Source organism: Oncorhynchus clarkii, chromosome 31 (assembly GCF_045791955.1).
Source record: "Oncorhynchus clarkii lewisi isolate Uvic-CL-2024 chromosome 31, UVic_Ocla_1.0, whole genome shotgun sequence".
Lineage (NCBI taxonomy): Eukaryota > Metazoa > Chordata > Actinopteri > Salmoniformes > Salmonidae > Oncorhynchus > Oncorhynchus clarkii.
This window is the reverse complement of record NC_092177.1, coordinates 39,075,160-39,098,822: the sequence shown is the minus strand read 5'-3', so window position 1 is coordinate 39,098,822 and position 23,663 is coordinate 39,075,160. Positions and strand designations below refer to the sequence as shown.

General features: G+C 42.6%; 1 protein-coding gene across 4 annotated transcripts in view; it reads right to left on the bottom strand.

Annotated features, from left to right (window-relative positions):
• LOC139390723 (transmembrane anterior posterior transformation protein 1 homolog) overlaps positions 1-23,663 on the bottom strand; it is a 35,962-nt gene that overhangs the window by 7,887 nt on the left and 4,412 nt on the right. For 2 of the 4 annotated variants that reach the window (XM_071138044.1, XM_071138045.1), the window contains 10 exons: positions 13,986-14,104; positions 5,002-5,164; positions 3,902-4,037; positions 3,572-3,669; positions 3,392-3,461; positions 2,736-2,816; positions 1,717-1,826; positions 640-699; positions 445-513; positions 89-165 (listed from right to left, as the gene is read on the bottom strand). In XM_071138044.1, coding sequence (XP_070994145.1) covers positions 89-165; positions 445-513; positions 640-699; positions 1,717-1,826; positions 2,736-2,816; positions 3,392-3,461; positions 3,572-3,669; positions 3,902-4,037; positions 5,002-5,164; positions 13,986-14,104 — 983 coding nt within the window. Of the gene's footprint in view, positions 1-88; positions 166-444; positions 514-639; positions 700-1,716; positions 1,827-2,735; positions 2,817-3,391; positions 3,462-3,571; positions 3,670-3,901; positions 4,038-5,001; positions 5,165-13,398; positions 13,432-13,985; positions 14,105-23,663 lie in introns of all 4 variants that reach the window. The other 2 variants (XM_071138042.1, XM_071138046.1) reach the window with 2 other exon arrangements.

Genomic DNA, 23,663 nt, shown 5'->3' with positions numbered 1-23,663 from the left:
GATTTGTCTATGAAACTCGTGGAAGGGGTGCCATTTAATTGCAAATCATCGAACATGACAAAGAATAAGAACTGGATTGGAGTCTTACCCCATGTAAAAGAGGAACACACAGGAGTAGGACAGGGCTCCCTGTACATTCACTGAACTCATCACCACTCGGATTAGCTGTCAATTACAAAATCGAAAAAGCTTCAGCAGAAACACTGTCACACGTTACAGTTCATCAGAAATAAAAATCAAGACAACAAAAATGTAGTTATGTCAACTACATTGTCGTGCAACTAATAAACAACGTTATACAAGACGGAACTGTTTAGTTGATTGACATCCATAAAAAACACAATCAAAAAGCATATAATTAGTGCCCACTTAAAACACACTGCCCATCTACATATCATGGAAGGGGAACCACTGCATTGGACTGGTGTACAAGGCTGATCTTACCAGGACTGCAAGAGGAAGAGGAATGAAGCCCATTCTCCTGGCTACAGAATCGCTGTATTCTGTGCAGGCCTGCCCATGGACAAAAACAAGCCTCAACCACACATCAACTACAGCAGCGGAAAAAGAACATTGATTGAAACTGTAGGGACAGTGGAGCTGGATGCCTAATCACTGTGTTCGAGAGATGCTACGTACGTTTTTCTGCCGACAGCTGACGAGATCGAAGGCCAGGCTGGCTCTGTATTCACTGTATACCTGCGGATACAAAAACAGCCGCGTTATCATCACAGAGACGAACAGAACACCTAGTTCATTATTAGAATGTATCACTACGGTTGTTTGATATGAAGCTTGTAAACCATCTGCCATGGCTCTGCAGAACAACACGGATACCATAAAGACTGGACCACAAGTGAGTATGACCGACTGGATTTGAAGACCGTGTTAGCCGGCTGAGCTAAAGCCTAGGCAGTTTTCAGGTCTCAGCGAAGGTTACTTGTCACGCGAGAGAAACGGTTCACCAAACCTGCCGCCATTACACTCCTCCCCCCCTATGACCAACACCTCCTCGCGGAATAAACAGCACCAATGTGTCCCGACTGAATTCAAACCCGCATCTCCTATGCGCCACAAGACTGTGTGGAGCCCTTCGATCTAAAGCCTTCGGGTCTTAGGCAAGGTTTCTCGCCACACAAGAGCTGGGAATGGGTCATGACTGACGGTGGGACAGCTAGTTGTTGTGGCTGAGGATGACGACGTTGCTAGCCCAGTAGCCCTATTGGGGCATAATGTGATGTGTTGTGATTTAGAAAGAGGGCAGAGGGGAGCGGAGGGACTCGTGGCACGCTACAGAGATTGAGGCACACAGCAGTGTGGGAGGCAACCTAAACAAAAGTGCCATGCTGTACATAAAAACAGGGCCAACCATGGTGTAATCCTTCAAACATGAACGAAGCAGACCCTCTCCAGTGAACATACATTTCACAGTCACACACCCAGAGGGAAATGTGTTTTCTTAATCAATTTATTCAAGTAGATTAATTGAAATTCTTATTCAAGACTTTAAAAAGCGCAATGTATTCCTAATGGGGATTGTTTTATTTGCGAACTGTGAATTTCAATTAATTCCTTGAAGTGGGTGAATTAAAAATGGGATTGACCTCAAAATACACCGTTCCCTCTTGGTGTTTGACTGTGTGCGAAATTAAAGGTTTTTCAGTTCATTTATCGCCAACTCATCGAATCACTAGTCATCATCCGTGCGATCCTTACATCTGCCGTGATCTCGTTGAACTTGGTGATGAAGGCGTGTTTGATGACGTCCACTGCGATCTCGGAGGCGATCACCATGAAGACATCAGGTAACAACACCCAGAGATGATCTGGAGACAAGACAACTGACTTGTGAAGTGAATTTCTAAAATCTACACCATTCCTTCTTTACCTAACCGAATGTCTGGTCGTTCTTTTTAATTGACTCCAATTGTACATTTAATGATTTCTTGGTTTAATCATAAATTGTTTTAGGCTTAGTACAATAAGTTAAACAGTGGTGGATTCGACTCGAACACAAGATAAAATACAATCTTCATATCCATGTGGTGCAAGTCTGCCCAAAATGGTTTTGGATGAGGTCTAGGTTATGCCACAAGGCTCAGACCCGGTCAGAGTACGACATTAGCATCATCACCATTACTGACATTCCAAATCTGTCAGGGCCAGCTGACTGTATTAAGAGAGCTGTCATATAGGACGGAGGTGATGAGAGTAAGGCTGCGCTATCATCATCACAATGTCTTATCCACTAGGGGTTGAATGGAACAGCTTTAAAAAGGGCACCAAGGATCAGGGTGATTACTTTTTCAAAGGCAGCAGTAGCAGCAAACTGTGGGCCTCCTGAGAAGCACAGCGGTCTAAGGCACTGCATCGCAGTGCTAGAGGCGTCACTACAGACCCGGGTTCGCTCACGGGCTGTATCACGACCGGCTGTGATCGGGGGTTCCCATAGGGAGGCGCACAATTAGCCCAGTGTCATCCGGGTTAGGGAATGGTTAGGTTCATCGCGCTCTAGCGACTCCTTGTGGCGGGCCGGGTGCCTGCAGGCTTTAGTCAGGCGAACAGTGTTTCCTCCAACACGTCGACCTTCGCCTCCTAAGACCGTTGGGGAGTTGCAGCAATGAGACAAGATCAAAATTGGGGAGAATAACGGGGGTAAAAAAAAAAAACTAAAATCACCCGTTCCTGTGAACACAATAAAATGGATCCAAGAATTCCCTTTGCATGTTGGTTACCTGGGCTCCATGAGAACTGCTCCATGTTCCTGAGGCAGACGATGAGAAGGAGTACGTAGCTGGTGAACCGTTCCTTGATATCTAAAATGCAAATACATACATATTCGTAACTACCTAATACTTGGAATCATGTACCAACATAACTACGTAATATCGAGAAAAAAGGGCAGTCATTTGTTCCATGTACTTTCAAAGCTACATACATCATTTGGCATAAATATCCTATTCGTCGGAACCCTGTGTGGTTTGGAAGTAAGTGTAACTTGCTAAACAGACTGGATCTTCAAAGACGCAAGCAAATTGCAAGAGGGGGGAAATAGGAAATGATTAAAGCTTATTTTCGGGTCCTTGCATTCCTGCAGAATGACAGCAACAAAGATGAAAACATGCAGCCTGCAGGCACAAAGAGGAAGAGTTCAGAATGCATTTAAATCTATGGCGCATTTCTTTCGTGTTATCAAAGCTGAATAAACAGCTCCGATTGCCGCTTCAAAAAGGACGAGAAAGAGAGAGAGAGAGAGAGAAGGCTTAACCCATCGCATAGAAAAAGACTGTATAACATGTAGAGCGTTTTGAATCAGAGAAATGGTGTTAAAAATAAAATGTCCATATCACAATTTAAAATGTACAGTGTAATGCCTATGGCAGTAACTTACCACTGTTGGACATCTGAAAGAGGTTGTTCTTCTCAAACTTCTTGAACACACTTCCTTTGATCTCCACAAACTGTACATGCAGGAAAATACAGGACAATATATTTGAGTGTCCTCTACATTTTACGATTACGTGTGTGTGTGTGTGTGTGTGTGTGTGTGTCCGAGTGTGTGCACACTCACGTTGTTGGACATCATGATGGTGAGCAGGGACTTATTGTGGGAGTTGAAAGCCACGTTGAGCGTTGACGCCTGGACCATGATGAGGATGGCATGCAGGACTGGAGACAGAGGCTCAGGAAAACACTGAACATGGTGACAACAGCATCCGCTGCAGTAAAGGGCTGGGTGTTGAGTGAGAGCGTGTGAGGACTCACATTACTGACACATCGTCAAAAAAAACAACACTAACTAAAAAAAGTGACGCCCGTAAGGTGATGGAAGTTGAGGTGTCACAAATTCCTACAGTAGAGTTCTTCCTGTGTGCATTTCCTAGTTCTCCATGAAGGATACAGACGTAGAATACAGCCATGAGGAAGTGGGGGATGACCCCTATGCTGTCTCTCTTCCTCTCTTTGGGCTCTGTGGCCGTCCAGTAGAGAGCGTCAAGGATGTCTTGGCCAAACGACGAGAACAGCCTGTCGGCTACCTAAACAGGGACGGTAAGTAGTTCAAGTCAAGTTCAGCATGGGTTAATGATGTGACCTGCGACCTCGTAAGTGATACAACGGGTGATAGACTATGACAGATTACCAGCGCTTGACTGTGTGTCACTTCTCAAATCAAATTTAATGTCACATGTGTCGAATGCAACAGGTGTTGTGGGACATCTTGAAGGGACTGATAAATGGTGAAATGCTTACTTACATGCCCTCAACCAACAGTGCAGTTCAAGAAATAAGTTAAGAAACAAGTTAAGAAAATAAATGTACTAATTAAAATTAATGTAAAAATAAACACATAATTAAATAACAATAAAGAGGATATATGAAGGGGGTACCGGTACTGAGTAAATGTGCGGGGGTACAAGTTAGTCAAGGTAATTTGTACATGTAGGTAGGGGTAAAGTGACTATGCATAGATGATAAAGAGTGAGTAGCAGCAGTGTAAAAACAAAGGGGGAGGGGGTCAAATGTAAATAGTCATTCTGTCAAGGAGCATTTTGGACCTAGACTTGGCGCTCCAGTACCGCTTGCCGTGCGGTAGCAGAGAGAACAGTCTTGACTTACGTGACTTGAGTCTATGACAACAACAAAAAAAATTGTATGGTTTATATCGGCACACCCTTAGCGGAGTTACCAACAACCGGATACATCCGGTTCAGGGATACAGCTAATTCAACCTAGCGTCCTTTCCCGCTGAAAGCAGGAACTCCACTCAGGCATCTTTTTACGCCAGCTACAACTCCTTTTTCCCCCTAATAACATATCACCTGCTCCATTTCAGATGAAACAGGGTATCCCGAGGCCCTAATCAAATACTTCAGCCAACAACAGATTTTCCTTGACATAGGCCTTCCCCGCTGACGTAATGTGACTGGATCAGTGGAAGCTATATAGAGGGGAACCTTTAGATCACATTCCTACAACAGCTCTGAATCCAACCCATTGTACCTCCAGCATGTTGTAGATGATGTAGAGTTTGATGACGGACTGTCCTCGGATCAGGTGGTACATCATGCTGTAGTCCACGTAGTGCATCATGGAGTAGCACAGCACCATTATCAGTCCCTTCAAGATGTCACACACCTGGGCCGGCTGCAGCAGGCGCGAGCCACTGGCAGAACACACACACGTTACAAATATAACCTTGACATACATCTGCATGTACACACACACAGCCAAGTCATACATCTGCATGTACTGTATGCATGTACACTACCGGTCAAACGTTTTAGAACACCTACTCATTCAAGGGTTTTTCTTTATTTTTACTATTTTCTACATTGTAGAATAATAGTGAAGACATCGAAACGATGAAATAACACATATGGAATCATGTAGTAACCAAAAAAAAGTGTTACATCAAAATACATGTTATATTTGAGATTCTTCAAATAGCCACCCTTTGCCTTGATGACAGCTTTGCACACTCTGGGCACTCTCTCAACTAGCTTCACCTGGAATGCTTTACCAGCAGTCGTGAAGGCGCTCCCACAAATGCTCAGCACTTGTTGGCTGCTTTTCCTTAAGTCTGTGGGACGACTCAAACGAAACAATCTCAATTGGGTTGAGGTCGGGTGACTGTGGATGCCAGATCATCTGATGCAGCACTCCATCGCTCTCCTTCTTGGTCAAATAGCCCTTACACAGCCTGGAGGTGTGTTGGGTCATTGTTCTGTTGAAAAACAAATGATCGTCCCACTAAGCGTAAACCAGATGGGATGGCGTATCACTGCAGAATGCTGTGGATGCCATGCTGGTTAAAATACATTAAATCAGACCGCGTCACCAGCAGAGCACCTCCACACCATAACACCTCCTCCTTAATGCTTTCCGGTGGGAAATACACATGCGGAGATCATCCGTTCACCCACACCACGTCTCACAAAAGACACAGCGGATGGAGCCACATATCTCCATTTTGGACTCCAGAGCAAAGGACACCGGTCTAATGTTCATTGCTCGTGTTTCTTTGCCCAAGCAATTCTCTTCTTATTGGTGTCCTTTAGTTGTCGAAATGAAGGCCTGATTCACGCAGTCTCCTCTGAACAGTCAATATTGAGGTGTGTCTGTTACTTGAACTCTGAAGTATTTATTTGGACTGAAATTTCTGAGGCTGGTAACTCGAATGAACTTATCCTCTGCAGCAGAGGTAACTCTGGGTCTTCCATTCCTGTGGCGGTCCTCATGAGAGCCAGTTTCATCTTAGTGCTCGATGGTTTTTGTGACTGAGCTTGAAGAAACGTTCAAAGTTCTTGAAATGTTCCGCATTGACTGACCTTCATGTCTTAAAATAATAATGGACTGTCGTTTCTCTTTGCTTATTTGAGCTGTTCTTGTCATAATATGGACATGGTCTTTTACCAAATAGGGCCATCTTCTGTATACCACCCCTACCTTATCACACACAACTGATTGGCTCAAACACATTAAGAAGGAAAGAAATTCTACAAATGAACAATTAACAGGCACACCTGTTAATTGAAATGCATTCCAGATGACTACCTCATGAAGCCACAGTTGAAGTCATTAAAACTCATTTTTCAACCACTCCACAAATTTCTTGTTAAGCTATAGTTTTGGCAAGTCGGTTGTGCATGACACAAGTAATTTTTCCAACAATTGTTTACAGACAGATTATTTCCCTGTATCACAATTCCAGTGGGTCAGAAGTTTACATACACTGAGTTGACTGTGCCTTTAAACAGCTTGGAAAATTCCAGAAAATGATGTCATGGCTTTAGAAGCTTCTGATAGGCTAATTGACATCATTTGAGTCAATTGGAGGTGTATCTGTGGATGTATTTCAAGGCCTACCTCGTTGTTTGACATCATGTGAAAATCTAAAGAAATCAGCCAAGACTTCAGAAAAAGAAATTGTAGACCTCCACAAGTCTGGGAGCAATGTCCAAATGCCTGAAGGCACCACGTTCATCTGTACAAACAATAGTACGCAAGTATAAACACCATGGGACCACGCAGCGGTACCGCTCAGGAAGGAGACGCGTTCCGTCTCCTAGAGATGAATGTACTTTGGTACAAAAAGTGCAAATCAATCCCAGAACAACAGCAAAGGACCTTGTGAAGATTCTGGAGGAAACAGGTACAAAAGTATCTATATCCACACTAAAACGAGTCCTATATCCACATAACCTGAAAGGCCGCTCAGAAAGGAAGAAGCCACTGCTCCAAAACCGCCATAGAAAAAGCTAGACTACGGTTTGCAACTGCACATGGGGACAAAGATCATACTTTTCGGAGAAATGTCCTCTGGTCTGATGAAACAAAAATAGAAATGTTTGGCCATAATGACTATCATCATGTTTGGAGGAAAAAGGGGGAGGCTTGCAAGCCAAAGAACACCATCCCAACCGTGAAGCACGGGGGTGGCAACATCATGTTGTGGTGGTGCTTTGCTGCAGGAGGGACTGGTGCACTTCACAAAATAGATGGCTTCATGTGGAAGGAAAATTATGTGGATATATTGAAGCAACATCTCAAGACATCAGTCAGGAAAATGGCTTAAGGACAACAAAGTCAAGGTATTGGAGTGGCCATCACAAAGCCCTTACCTCAATCCTATAAAAAATTAGTGGGCAGAACTGAAAAAGCATGTGCGAGCAAGGAGGCCTACAAACTTGACTCAGTTACACCAGCTCTGTCAAGAGGAATGTGCCAACATTCACCCAACTTATTGTGGGAAGCTTGTGGAAGGCTACCCGAGACGTTTGACCCAAGTTAAACAATTTAAAGGCAATGCTACCAAATACTAATTGAGTGTATGTAAACTTCTGACCCAATGGGAATGTGATGAAAGAAATAAAAGCTGAAATAAATCACTCTACTATTATTCTGACATGTTACATTCTTAAAATAAAGTGGTGATCCTAACTGACCTAAGACAGGGAATTTTTAGTAGGATTAAATGTCAGGAATTGTGAAAGACTGAGTTTAAATGTATTTGGCCAAAGTGTATGTAAACTTCCAACTTCAAATGTTGTTGAAATAATGCCAAGTGTGTGCAATGCTGCATGAAGGCAAAGGGTGGCTATTTGAAGAATCTCAAATCTAAAATACATTTTGATTTGTTAAAAACTTTTTGGGTTACTACATGATTCTGTATGTGTTATTTCATAATTATGTCTTCACTATTATTCTACAATGCAGAAAATAGTACAAATAAAGAAAACCCTGGAATGAGTAGGTGTTCTAAAACTTTTGACCGGTAATGTACGCACACACACACACACACGCACACAGCCTAGTCATACATTTGCATGTACACACACACAGCCTAGTCACATATCTGCATGTACACACACAAACAGCCTAGTCATACATCTGCAAGTACTGTACGCACACGTACACACACACAGAGCCTAGTCATACATATGTACGCATGTACACACACACACACACACACACACACACACACACTTTAGTAGGCCTAGTGCTTTTGATAACACTGTTATACGACACAGTGAACATTGGGATCTTGGTTGGCTGTAAGCTTCATGCACTATTAGGCTATAAGGTCAATGTCAGGACAGGAGTCATGTGTGCCGTGTCGAAATGGTTTAACACCCACAGGGGTTGTCAAGGCACCAGTAGAATGACTGTCCAGGTCTTCTGAGCATCCGGGACTATTTGTTATTGGCTGATGTTAATGCTGCTCGTTATAAACAGCATAAATATGAACTTTTGTGAACTCTGGTTGATCGGGTTTGGTTGGAGCATCGAACACATTCAACCGATGATGATTTTCTTTTGGGGGGGGGGGGGGGTGAAGTAGCTAACCAAATCTGTTACATTTACACATATGTAATGTAAGCTACACGGGGCGGCCTAGTGGTTAGAGTGTTGGGCTAGTAATCGAAAGGTTGAAAGTTTGAATCCCCGAGCTGACAAGGTCCTGTCGTGCTGTCCCTGAACAAGGCAGTTAACCCACTGTTCCTAGGCGGTCATTGAAAATAAGAATTTGTTCTGAACTGACTTGCCTAGTTAAATAAAAAGTAAAAAAAATAAATACACCAATAGGAGAATCGAAAGTTAAATGGCACGCCAGCATGAGAGCATGCTAGGGGAAGACTGACAAATCCATAGGGCTGTTGAGTCTCTGTTGGGGAGTAGAAGGTCAAGACATGGAGTTATTATGTGAAAGGCTACTAAATAGGCTGATCTACCGTACACCTAAGCCAGTATAACTACTGCATACTAGTACCTTAATGCTTTGCATGCCCACCACTTAACTACGTATTACTCAAACTAAGGCCAGATTTCAAATCGATTGCAGACGGTGGATTTCTGGATAGCGCTTTCAAGCGCGTGTTTGATTCAAACAGCAGCCGGTCCCGAATGGATGGAGCCGACTTTGCGATATTAAAGAATCCACTATCAACAATAGATTGAATAACGACATAAAACCCCACAAATAAGACTATCCATCAACACCCTCACCTTAGTGAACTTAAAGAAGAAGTTGCCAAAAAAGCTTCCTAAAAGGGAGAGGGAAATATATATGTATATATATTTTTTTTTAAATCACCTTTTAAGATTTCTCAATGCCTGCGGTAAGACTTAGAATAACCATTCACAAGGTGATTGGCAGAGGAGGTGCCAAACATCTCAATAGCTCAGTCGGTCTGTCGGGAGGTTATTTTGGGAAGGTGGCAGTGACGCTGGGGTGCGAGAGAGGGGCTTGAATTCAGAAAGTGCAAATTAGAATGCTTAATCTGGTGTCTCATCTACTTCCCAAATTGTGTGCAGTGAGCATTGAAGTATGAATGGAAGCAAACAACATCAGCGTCATAATCTTCATTATCATAAAAGTTATGGCAAGATGGACTTAGGGTCACTGTTGATTTTTGATAAATACTGGGGGCCTGGAATATCTTTCTTTCACTTATTCAATCATTTAGAGATCAGTGATAACCTCCAAGAGAGGAAGAAGGAAGCATATGCTATATTATATGCCAATTCATACTGGGGCATAAACAAGAAGAATTCACTGCTGGTGCTCTATCACCCTCTACTGGCCGCACTCAGACACAGCACTTTGGCACATTCTAGTGGACCGTTGCAGAGGAGTGACCAGTGAATGACCCATAACATGACACTGCTTAGGCTATTAAAGTCAAATGCACAATGAGAGAGAGTGTACTCTCTGTCCTGCCCGTGTATGTTAGTGAATGCCAGGCCCTGTGTAACCCTGTTCCCCTGGCACCAGTCATCACCATGAATCTGATAGCCCCCTAGCTGACTAACTGCAGCTCAGGCCAACAACAGAGGTGTGTGTGTGTGTGTGTGTGTATAAAGGTCAGTCATGCTTCGCTGCCATGCAGACAGACACAAAAAGGGCATGCTGCATCATCAAACGACTCTCACAAAGGCCACAGCAATCAGCGCTGAGCTGTGCCGTGTGAGAGGAACAGTTTTTCAGGACAAAGTACTGGGATACGCGTTATCAGCAGAGGTGTGGAGTTTTTGCTAAGCCTCTCCTGGGGCATCTCAGATCTGAAAGATTGACTGCGCCGACAGTTGTTTGTCAGTGAAGACATCGTTTTATCTATTGATATTACAACACATCACCTTTGGCCTAACACGACTTCCAAAAAAAATGACAGGGTAAGGTCAAAACACCAACAACAGAAAAATGACACTCAAAGATATAGGAGTGGACTTGGCAAATGACCTTTGCAATTCATACTCATTTTCTGTATAGAGTGGATAAGGTATATTGAAATGTTTTCAAGCTAAGGAATTCAAAATAGCACATCTTGTACTCTGGAGTGTCATTTGAGGTGTGGTCAAACATTACTTATCAGTAAAAATAAAAAAAAAATAAAAAATGTTTACCTAGAAAATACCTCAGTAGAGCTAGTAGCCAGTCACAGTGGCTGATTACAGCTTCTGTGTTCGTGTGGGGATTGAGAGAGCGGGGTTGCTGAAACTCGAGGCGCAGCGAGCTCAAGCCATCTGTCGCTGCGATGTCTTTTACTGGGCATCTGCAGCGCACAGCTATCGCCCATCCACTACCACAGGCAAGCTGCAGGCCTCCACTAAAAAAATTTTAAAAAAAAATCTGCTACTGCTTTCCCTTCAGTTAGGCCTACATACTCTGACATTATGCATACCGTACACACTCTGGAGAGAGATTGGTCAGGCAGGAGTCCTCAAAGTAGTAGGGAGAACTGCACATTGTTGGTGTGTTGTAATTTGATGTTAAAAGCATTTCAACAAGACTGGAGCTTTGATATACCGTGGGAAATCAGTTTGGCGGGCCAGTCTTGAATAAACCATGTCCACTATGTATATGAGCTAGAGGTCGACCGATTAATCGGAATTGCCGATTAATTAGGGCCCGATTTAGTTTTCATAACAATCGGAAATTGGTATTTTTGGGCACCGATTTTTTTTTTTTACACCTTTATTTAATCTTTATTTAACTAGGCAAGTCAGTTAAGAACACATTCTTATTTTCAATGACGGCCTAGGAACGAGGCAGAACAACAGATTTTTATCTTGTCAGCTCGGGGGATTCAATCTTGCAACCTTACAGTTAACTAGTCCAACGCACTAACCACCTGCCTCACGAGGAGCCTGCCTGTTATGCGAATGCAGTAAGCCAAGGTAAGTTGCTAGCTAGCATTAAACTTCTCTTATAAAAAACAATCAATCAACGACTGTCGTTGCTCCAACGTGTACTTAACCATAAACATCAATGCCTTTCTTAAAATCAATTTGTATAATATTTTTTAAACCTGCATATTTAGCTAAAATAAATCCAGCAGGCAATATTAACCAGGTGAAATTGTGTCACTTCTCTTGCGTTCATTGCACGCAGAGTCAGGGTATATGCAACAGTTTGGGCCGTTTGGCTCTTTGCGAACTAATTTGCCAGAATTTTACGTAATTATGACATAACATTGAAGGTTGTGCAATGTAACAGGAATATTTAGACTCATGGATGCCACCCGTTAGATAAAATACGGAACGGAATAAATGTTTTCGAGGTGATAGTTTCCGGATTTGACCTAAGGCTCGTATTTCTGTGTGTTTATTATAGTTAAGTCTATGATTTGATATTTGATAGAGCAGTCTGACTAAGGGGTGGTAGGCAAGAGCAGGCTCGTAATAGTCAAAGGTATATGGTTTAGAGAGAAATAGTCGACGCGTTATAATTCCTGTAATAACTTGCGGCTGAACTTGAAAGGGGTTCCTTTGTTATTTTACCGTTCATGTCTTTCATAGAGAATATCTTGATCTACATAAAATAAGGTCTGTGTTTCGTGCAGGCTTAAACCACCTCAGAGTTTTGATACCCATGTAAATCTCACTAGGATAAGGTAATGTTTGTCAAAATATTTTCATAAATCCACTCTACAAAAAAATTATTCGCTTATATTTAGCCAATATTGATCAGAGTTACCTTGTCCTATGGATATCTACACCGTTATAAAATTGGCAAGGTGGTGTAAGCCTACACGAAACACAGACCTTATTTTAAGTGAATCTAAAAATATCCTATGGAATAAATGAATGAAGGTACCGCTTTTCAGATTTTGCTAGAAGGTGTCATGGGAATTATGACTCGCACTTTGGTCATCAATTCTTACCATGTCCATTATTAAAATAGGATTTCCTGCATATAGAAATGACAGTTTTTGTTTTCAACATTCATCACAGGTAACTTCAACTATTTTTATTCAAACAATTGAGAGTGTTTGTCTCCTAAGCAGATTCTTCAGTATCATTGTCACTTCAGAGCTGTGTGTGTGTTTCACAGATGGCAGAGAAAAGCAGAGCACCAGTGTGGGACTATTACATGGAATTGGCACCAGGGAAAGCAAGGTGTCTTCTTTGTGATAAAGATGTAAGCATGGGGTCAGCAACGGCTAAATCAACAAATACCACCAACCTGTGGAATCACCTTAAGAACATCCATCCAAAAGCCCATATGTATTATATTAAGTTAAAATAAAAAAGTGTTCATTCAGTATTGTTGCAATTGTCATTATTACAAAAATGTGTATATATATATATATATAAAAATCGTCTGATTAATCTGTATCGGATTTTCTTGTCCTCCAATAATCGGTATCGGTATCAGCGTTGAAAAATCATAATCGGTCGACCTCTAATATGAGCCCTTGCAGGGAAAGCGTACAGTTTTGTATAAGTGTTGCCGTGGCGAGCACAGCCCTGTTTGTGAACACTAAAATGGCGCCTCAGTGGCTTTAGCATGGAGCATGAAGAATACAGCACAAAGCTGCATGTCAGGACAAACAAGATGGAGAAACTACATTTAATATAAATGATAAAGCTGTGGCAGACGTGAGACTAGCGTACCTGCTCCGATTGCAGTAGGGGCATACGTTTGCCCTGCAGGGAAAGAAGGCAAGGGAAGAGAGGGACCTTGGTACAGACCAGTCACAGGCACACCGAGTGATTACAATACTTACTGTAAAGTATACATAAACCTAGCTTACGTATGTATCCGTCTTCTGAAGGGCCGAATTCTAACTAGATACACTACATGCAAATCTCACCTGATATCAGGGTGTGATTTACATTCAAGTCTGAGTGACACAAGCAAAGTTAGGATTATGCCCCAAGTGCAATTCACTTGGGGAACTAGGTCTATTTTCTGGGAAAGCTAGGTGAGATATACCCATCTATATTGCCCTATATACCCATCTATATTGCCCTATATACCCATCTATATTGCCCTATATACCCATCTATATTGCCCTATATACCCATCTATATTGCCCTATATACCCATCTATATTGCCCTATATACCCATCTATATTGCCCTATATACCCATCTATTCACGGCATTTCTATATGCAACGTTCAGTACGGAGCACCCAGTGAAACGTGACCCAGAGTGTGTGTGTGTGTGTGTGTGTGTGTGTGGGGGGGGGGGGCTCACCCGAGGCTGCAGCAGGGCAGGGTGAGGAGGTGTAGCAGGGCCAGCAGCACCCGGAGGGGAAGCAGCGTGAACACGTAGAGGAAGGCATCCAGACACAGGAAGAAGCCAAAGATCATCAGCTGTAGGGTAAGAACACAACACACTCAGGTAAAACATGGCTGCTTGATCACACCTACAAATAGAGCCAGTGTCTGCGTGTGTGACTACGTAGGCGATGTGTACATTTAGAGCGTCAAGTGTTCGTGTCTCTCCATCTCTACAGATGTTTTGTTTTGACAGGTCAAGCCATATACACTACACCGAACAAAAATATAAAAACGCAACATGCAACATTTTCAACGATTTTACTGAGTTACAGTTCATATAAGGAAATCAGTCCATTTAAATAATTCAATTAGACCCTAATCTAGGGATTTCACATGACTGGAAAAACATATGCATCCGTTGGTCACAGATACCTTTAAAAGAAAAGGTAGGGGCCTTTTGCCTCATGCAGCGCGACACATCTCCTTCGCATAAAGTTGATCAGGCTGTTGATATAGGCCTGTGGAATGTTGTCCCATTATTTTTCAATGGCTGTGCGAATTTGCTGGATATTGGCAGGAACTGGAACACACAGTCATACGTCGATCCAGAGCATCCCACACCTGCTCACCTGCAGGCCATGGAAGATCTGGTACATTTTCAATATCATGCTGAAATATGACGCGGCGGATGAATGGCACAACAATGGGCTTCAGAATCTCGTCAGGGTATCTGTGCATTATCTGTGCAGTCAAATTGACTTAGATAAAAATTTAATTGTGTTCGTTGTGTGTAGCTCATGCCTGCCCATACCATAACCCCACCGCCACTAGGGGGCACTCTGTTTACAGCATTGACAACTGCAAAATGCTTGCCCGCACATCACCATTATGGGGTCTGTCATCTGCCCAGTGCAGTTTAAACCAGGATTAATCTGTGAAGAGCACACTTCTCCATCGAAGGTGAGAATTTTGCCCACTGAAGTCAGTTACGATGCCGAACTGCAGTCGGGTCAAGACCCTGGTGAGGATGACGAGCACGCAGGTGAGCTTCTCTGAGACGGTTTCTGACAGTTTGCGCAGAAATTCTTCAGTTGTGCAAACATCAGCTGTCCAGGTGGCAATCCTGCCTGGTGAAGAAGCCGGATGTGGAGGTCCTGGGCTGGCGTTGTTACACGTGGTCTGCAGTTGTGAGGCCGGTTGGACGTACTGCCAAATTCTCTAAAATGATGTTGTAGGCACTTATGGTAGAGAAATGAACATTCAATTTGCTGGCAACAGCTCTGGTGGACAATTCTGCAGTCAGCATGCCAATGCACACTCCGTCAAAACTTGAGGAATCTGTGGCCTTGTGTTGTGTTACAAAACTGCACATTTAGAGTGGCCTTTTATTGTCCCCAGCACAAGGTGCACCTGTGTAATGATCATGCCGTTTAATCATCTTCTTGATATGCCACACCAGTCAGGTGGATATATAATCTTGGCAAAGGTGAAATGCTCACTACAGGGATGTAAACAAATGTATCACCTTCTGTTACTTTCTTGCTCATCATTATTCACAATTCATTCAGGATTATATGTAATCACGGTACAATAGCCTCTACATTAATGTAGAAGTGTTTAGAAAAATATATTCTTATTTACAATAAAAGTTACTCAAATGACACAATACATTATTTACCTGACAAAATGACTACCGACCCATAGCATTCACGTCTGTAGTCATGAAGTGCTTTGAAAGGCTGGTCATGGCTCACATCAACACCATTATCCCAGAAACCCTAGACCCACTCCAATTTGCATACCGCCCTAACAGATCCACAGATGATGCAATCTCTATTGCACTCCACACTGCCCTTTCCCACCTGGACAAAAGGAACACATATGTGAGAATGCTATTCATTGACTACAGCTCAGCGATCAACACCATAGTGTCCTCAAAGGTCATCAATAAGCTAAGGACCCTGGGACTAAACATCTCCCTCTGCAACTGGATCCTGGACTTTCTGACGGGCCGCCCCCAGGTGGGTAGGTAACAACACATCAGCCACGTTGATCCTCAACATAGGGGCCCCTCAGGGGTGCATGCTCAGTCCCCTCCTGCACTCCCTATTCACTCATGACTGCACGGCCAGGCACGACTCCAACACCACAATTTAGTTTGCTGATGACATCAGTGGTAGGCCTGATTTCCGACAACGATGAGACAGCCTATAGGGAGGTCAGCGACCTGGCCATGTGGTGCCAGGACAACCTCTCCCTCAACGTGATCAAGACAAAAGAGATGATTGGGGACTACAGGAAAAGGAAGACCGAGCATGTCCCCATTCTCATCAACGGGGCTGTAGTGGAACAGGTAGGGAGCTCCACGCCATCCACAAAAAAACTATTATTATCCATTCATAGTCACTTTAATAACTCTACTTAGATGTACAGTTGAAGTCAGAAGTTTACATACACATGTTGGAGTCATTAAAACATGTTTTTCAACCACTCCACAAATGTCTTGTTAAACTATAGTTTGGGCAAGTTGGTTAGGACATCTAATTTGTGCATGACATAAGTCATTTTTCCAACAATTGTTTACAGGCAGATTTCACTGTATCACAATTCCAGTGGGTTAGAAGTTTACATACAACAAAGTTGACTGTGCCTTTAAACAGCTTGGAAAATTCCAGAAAATGATGACATGGTTTTAGAAGATTCTGATAGGTTAATTGACATAATGAGTCAATTGGAGGTGTACCTGTGGATGTATTTCAAGGCCTACCTTCAAACTCAGTGCCTCTTTGCTTGACATCATGGGAAAATCTAAAGAAATCAGCCAAGACCTCAGAAAAAAAATTGTAGAACTCCACAAGTCTGGTTCATCCTTGGGAGCAATTTCCAAACGCCTGAAGGTACCACGTTCATCTGTACAAACAATAGTACGCAAGTATAAACACCATGGGACCACGCAGGCGTCATACCACTCAGGAAGGAGACGCGTTCTGTCTACTAGAGATTAACATACTTTGGTGCGAAAAGTGCAAATCAATCCCAGAACAGCAGCAAAGGACCTTGTGAAGATGCTGGAGGAAACCGGTACAAATGTATCTAGATCCACTGTAAAACGAGTCCTATATCGACATAATCTGTAAGGCTGCTCAGCAAGGAAGAAGCCACTGCTCCAAAACCGCCATAGAAAAGCCAGACTTCGGTTTGCAACTGCACATGGGGACAAAGATCATACTTTTTGGAGAAATGTCCTCTGGTCTGATGAAACAAAAATAGAACTGTTTGGCCATAATGACCATCATGTTCGGAGGAAAAAGGGGGGGGCTTGCAAGCCGAAGAACACCATCCCAACCGTGAAGCACAGGGGTGGCAGCATCATGTTGTAGGGGTGCTTTGCTGCAGGAGGGACTGGTACACTTCACAAAATAGATGGCTTCATGAGGAAGGAAAATTATGTGAATATATTGAAGCAACATCTCCAAGACATCAGTCGGGAAGTTAAAGCTTGGTCGCAAATGGTCTTCCAAATGGACAATGACCCCAAGCATACTTCCAAAGTTGTGGCAAAATGGCTTAAGGACAACAAAGTCAAGGTATTGGAGTGGCCATCACAAAGCCCTGACCTCAATCCTGTAGAACATTTGTGTACAGAACTGAAAAAGCGTGTGCGAGCAAGCCAGGAAGTAGGTAGTGGTAGTTGGGTTGGCTAACAGAGTCACAAGTCATCCTTTCATTGGCCTGTCCCTGGCTGGGGGAACTTCAGCTACTCCAGGCAGAGCTTCTAGAGCCAGAAGGTCACAATGCTCAGTTTACACACATTCCTCACTTCCCAAAGACTTGGAATGATATAGCTAACCAATGAGGGTTAGAATGGGGACATAGATTAGGCTAGGTGACGACTGATCTTCACTGACGTTCACTGTCTCAATGTGAATGTCTGTAGGGAGCACTCTTGCCAGAGGGCAAAATCGAAAATGAAAAATTGCAAATGATGTGATGGTTGAGGTCCATTTGATATCCATATTAACAGTAGTCCCAGAATAGTACCTCAAGGCACATACAAGGGTGGTATCGATGTTTGAAGAGACTGAGATATAGGTGAGTCAGACTGCCTCTTTCTGGGATCAGACTCTAGTGCAGAGGTTTATTATTCCCAGATGAGTTAGGGGAATGTTTGTTTATATTCTCAATGGAATTTGTTACAACATCACCATCTAGTGGTTGTAGAGAGACACTGAATCAGCCGTATTACGGCTATGACAGCATACTGAAAAACATTGTGTTGCAGTAGGCAATACATCATAGAAGTGATGTGGCAAGTAGCCTTGTAGTTTTTGAATTGTGTAGACCTACACACTATACTTTGTAGATCAATACAAATGACCAATTTGTGTCAACTGTATAACAAATGCTATGTGAACAGCAATACAAAAATAGAATAACTTACTTTCACTGCTCTTGGAAACACCAGATGTACCAGGACATGATCAAGGGCAACGCGAAACAAACACTGCTGAACTGACCTTTGGTTAGATCTCTGTGTCTCTGTTTTGTGTGCGAGTGTGCGTGTGCATATAGGTGCCTGAGCAACGGAGGAAACAGAAGCCGCTGCATCACCACTTTCAAAATAGGGGTGCAAACATATGTTTCTGCACCCCCACTTTATTACCAGAATATTATAAAGATCCATTGGGTAATTTTGTCGTTTTCAATGATTAATATTGTTTCGAGCAGGTCTGTATTAAAATAGATATGTCCATTTTATATATGATATAATAATTATATCAAAAAAGATAACTGGTTTTGACCTTGCTTTGCTCCTGCGCACACCGTTTTCAGTGCACTTAGAAGAGCACTAGTTGCACCACTGAAGTTTAAAATGAAAAAAAGCAACTGCAAAATAAAAGTTTCTCTATTTTGTTGTGCCGTTACATTTGTATCGTTGTTTCATGTCCGAAGGTGTTGGTCCAATGGTGTTGTTCCATATCATTTGAGCTGCGTGCACCATGAGCTAATTCATTGTATTATCTCACTTTGCCTGTTAAAACCATTATGGATCACATTCATGTCTGATTAGGCTTTGTTGTAGCGCAGACTGACTCGGGGTTAACCTTCCATTGACCTACCTAAGGTTGCACCTTAGCAGAAAACTGCATGTCCGGTAGCTCGTGGGCTGTTAATGAGTAGCTCACAAGTAGATCGTGAGAAAGAATCTGTAGGCCTAATAATTTAACCCCATTCTGCATTTTTGTCATCTATATCCAAACTTAAAACACATTGTTCAAAAGGTTTTCATTCAGTTAGAAAAGGAACAGTCCTGGCTGAGCCACATATGCAAGCGCACCATGGCGCTTCACAGTTACAATGGAGCCAAGCTGTGTCTGTATGCGCCTATGAACCAAATGAAAAAGCACAGGATATTTATATTTCCGTAAAACAGCTCTGCTTGCGGGCCCAGTTCCACGAGGGGGTAAAAATGGGGCTCAGTTGAAACTCGTGCCTCTTCAGTTTTAGTTTTATGCCCCTGAAGTTAAAATTATCGAGTGACAGGTTGGCGCAAAAATCGGTATCTCTGCGGCGCTGTACCAGCACCATGGACAGAGCACGCCACGGAGTGCGTGAGAGTTTGTGTGTAGGGGGACTATGGAAAGCCACTGGGTGGTTAGGTACGAGGCCTTTGGGGTTCCATAAAAATAAACTTAGCTCATCTGTGGTGGGCTATGTGAATAACGTGGAAGGCTACGTGAATAACGTGGAAGGCTCCGTGAATAACGTGATACGCCTCCGCCTGTAATATTTGATTTATAAAGGACAGGTCAAGTTTACAGTTGAAGGGGCTTCACTCAACTCTGCCTTACGCCCCACCACAGTTTAGTTAGCTTCTTAGCTAGCTATAAAAGCATTCGTGTTATTAGCCTATTTAAACGCTCTAACCAGCTACTCTGCCACTGCCAATACTTATGTAAATGTGATCAGTTTATTTTGTATACATTTCCCCCAAAAAACATTTAAAAGTCGTTTTTGCTTGGTCATTATGGGGTATTGTGTGTAGGTTGATGAGGAAAATAACGATTTGATCAATTTTAGAGTAAGGCTTTAACGTAATAAAATGTGGAGAAAAAAAAAATCAAGGGGTCTGAATGCTTTCCGAATGCACTGTAGATCCAGGTTGGCTAGACTTGAAATACAAAGATTAGCTGGCTACTCACTTGTGCTTGAGACATTGTTTATGAGACCTGTTTTCAATTTCTATAACGCCTGCTACAAGAAGTTGGTCATTAATTTGAGGACGTGTATTGTGCATGGTTCTGGTTAAATTTGCTCTTTGCAATGGAGATTGTGCCAACCTGCCACTTCTTGGTCAAAAGCACTCAATGACCTTGGCATTTGAACTAATAATGTTTGTGGTATATACGATATACGCAGAATTCAATAGAATTCCAATGTAAGAACCCAAATTACGCCCCTGGGTACAGCTGGATATCGGTATGTTTCATCATAGAAATAGATAACCATAGAAATAGAAAGTAGGCTTCCTTGGTAGCCTATTGCTTTTTGTGGTAGTAAAAATGGAACTGCACGTATTGGAAACGTGTTTATGGTAGGACGGCATTGCTTAATTGATTACATGGTTGGGTTGAACTTGAGCCACAGAAGTGTATTGTGCCATATCGCAACGTGTTGCTGAACTCTTTAGCTGCATGATTTTTCTGTTTGATGCTGGCCTATAGGCCTATTTCTTTGGCAAGACAGCTGTGCATGGCTTCAGCTCACTGTAGTAGGCAGTTTTTTTGGTTTGTTATTTGCTTTCGCCTTTATTGCGTTTGTTTACTGTTATTAATGTAACGAGCCTAAATATAGATTGTGTCATGCCTTTGTCGATCTGATATTTTATTTCTAGGCCTATAGTAGCCCCTACTGCTGTTCTGTTCACATTCATTTTTTCGCATTCGCAGTTGTGTCAGTATTCTAAGCCAAACTGTAATTCAGTACTTTTGTTTTGCATGAATAACTAGGCAATTACTTTCTGCATTCAGTTTGAATTATTTTGTTAAGACATCTGCCTGCATTCACATAGGCTTTTTGTAATAGGTGAATTACCCTATATACCTTGTAGCCTATATTCATTGCCAAATAGGCCTTGCTTCAATGTGTAGGGCGCAGTCCATCGTGCGGGTACAGCGCAGCGGAGATGGGCTCCATATTTCGCACCTTACCTACCACTTCAAAAGCACTCAGTGGTCTCGGAGTCTCTGCATTTTAACTTTGTTTATTGCGGTAGTGTGATACAACTCCCTTAGTTACACAATGAGATAGCCAGCCTGACAGCTTAGTGGAGTCTGCCACTAACACAATCTAGGTTGGTCAAAACTAAACATGGCAGTGTTCGCCTTACCAATCTCACTGAAATAAAGACCTCCTCCATTCCTGTCATGATTGAAAGAAAATAGGGCTACTTAATGTTAGATCCCTCACTTCCAAGGCAGTTATAGTCAATGAACTAATCACTGATCATAATCTTGATGTGATTGGCATGACTGAAACATGGCTTAAGCCTGATGAATTTACTGTGTTAAATGAGGCCTCTCCTCCTGGTTACACTGGAGACCATATCCCCGCGCATCCCGCAAAGGCGGAGGTGTTGCTAACATTTACGATAGCAAGTTTCAATTGACAAAAAAACTACTGTGTTTTCGTCTTTTGAGCTACTAGTCATGAAATCTATGCAGGCTACTCAATCACTTTTTATAGCTACTGTTTACAGGCCTCCTGGCCCGTATACAGCGTTCCTCACCGAGGAATTTTTGGTGATTTTAATATTCACTTGGAAAAGTCCACAGACCCACTCCAAAAGGGTTTTGGAGCCATCATCGACTCACTGGGTTTTGTCTAACATGTCTCCGGACTCACCGTCTCAGTCATACTCTGGACCTAGTTTTGTCCAATGGAATAAATATTGTGGCTCTTAATGTTTTTCCTCATAATCCTGGACTTTCGGACCACCATTTTATTACGTTTGCAATCGCAACAAATAATTTGCTCAGACCCCAACCAACGATCATCAAAAGCCGTGCTATAAATTCTCGGACAACCCAAAGATTCCGAGATGCCCTTCCAGACACCCTCCACCTACCCTAGACGCAATCGGCACCCCTAAAAACAAAAAAACATTTGTCATAAGAAACTAGCTCCTTGGTAAACAGGAAATACCCGAGCCCTGAAGCAAGCTTCCAGAAAATTGGAACGGAAATGGTGCTACACCGAACTGGAAGTCTTCCGACCAGCTTGGAAAGACAGTACCGTACAGTATCGAAGAACCCTCACTGCTGCTCGATCATCCTATTTTTCCAACTTAATTGAGGAAAATTAGAAAAATCCAAAATGTATTTTTTATACTGAAGCAAAACTAACTAAAAAGCAGCATTCCCCAAGAGAAGATGGCTTTCACTTCAGCAGTGATACATTTATGAAATTCATGAACGAAAAGATGGTGATCATTAGAAAGAAAATTACGGACTCCTCTTTAAATCTGAGTATTTCTATAAAGCTCAGTTGTCCTGAGTCTGCACAACACTGCCAGGACCTAGGATCAAGGGAGACGCTCAAGTTTTTTAATCCTATATCTCTTGACACATTGATGAAAATAGTCATGGCCTCTGAACCTTCAAGCTGCATACTGGACCCTATTCCAACTAAACTACTGAAAGAGCTGCTTCCTGTGCTTGGCCCGCCTATGTTGAACATAATACACAGCTCCCTGTCCACCGGATGTGTACCAAACGCACTAAAAGTGGCAGTAATAAAGCCTCTCTTGAAAAAGCCAACCCTTGACCTAGAAATATAAAAAACTAAAATCGGCCTATCCTGAATCTCCCATTCCTCTCAAAACATTTTGAAAAAGCTGTTGTGCAGCAACTCACTGCCTTTCTGAAGACAATGTATACAAAACGCTTCAGTCTGGGTTTAGACCCCATCATAGCACTGAGACTACACCTGTGAAGGTGGTAAATGACCTTTCAATGGCATCAGACCGAGACTCCGCATGTGTCCTCGTGCTCCTAGACCTTAGTGCTGATTTTGATACCATCGATAACCACATTATTTTGGAGAGATTGGAAACCCAAATTGGTCTACATGGACAAGTTCTGGCCTGGGTTAGATCTTATCTGTCGGAAAGATATCAGTTTGTCTCTGTGGTTCGTTTGTCCTCTGACAAATCAATTGTAAGTTTCAGTGTTCTTCAAGGCTCCGTTTTAGGACCACTATTGTTTTCACTATATATTTTACCTCTTAGTGATGTCATTCGGAAACATAATGTTAACTTTTACTGCTATGCAGACGACACACAGCTGTACATTTCGATGAAACACGGTGAAGCCCCAAAATTGCCCTCCCTGGACGCCTGTGTTTCAGACATAAGGAAGTGGATGGCGGCAAATGTTCTACTTTTAAACTCGGACAAAACAGAGATGCCAGTTCTAGGTACCAAGAAACAAACAACTTATATTGAAACTGATAATTAATCTTGATGGTTATACAGTCGTCTCAAATAAAACTGAAGGACCTCGGCGTTACTATGGACCCTGATCTCTCTTTTGACGAATATATCAAGACTGTTTCAAGGACAGTGTGAAGGTGAACGGAAAGGCACAGAGCA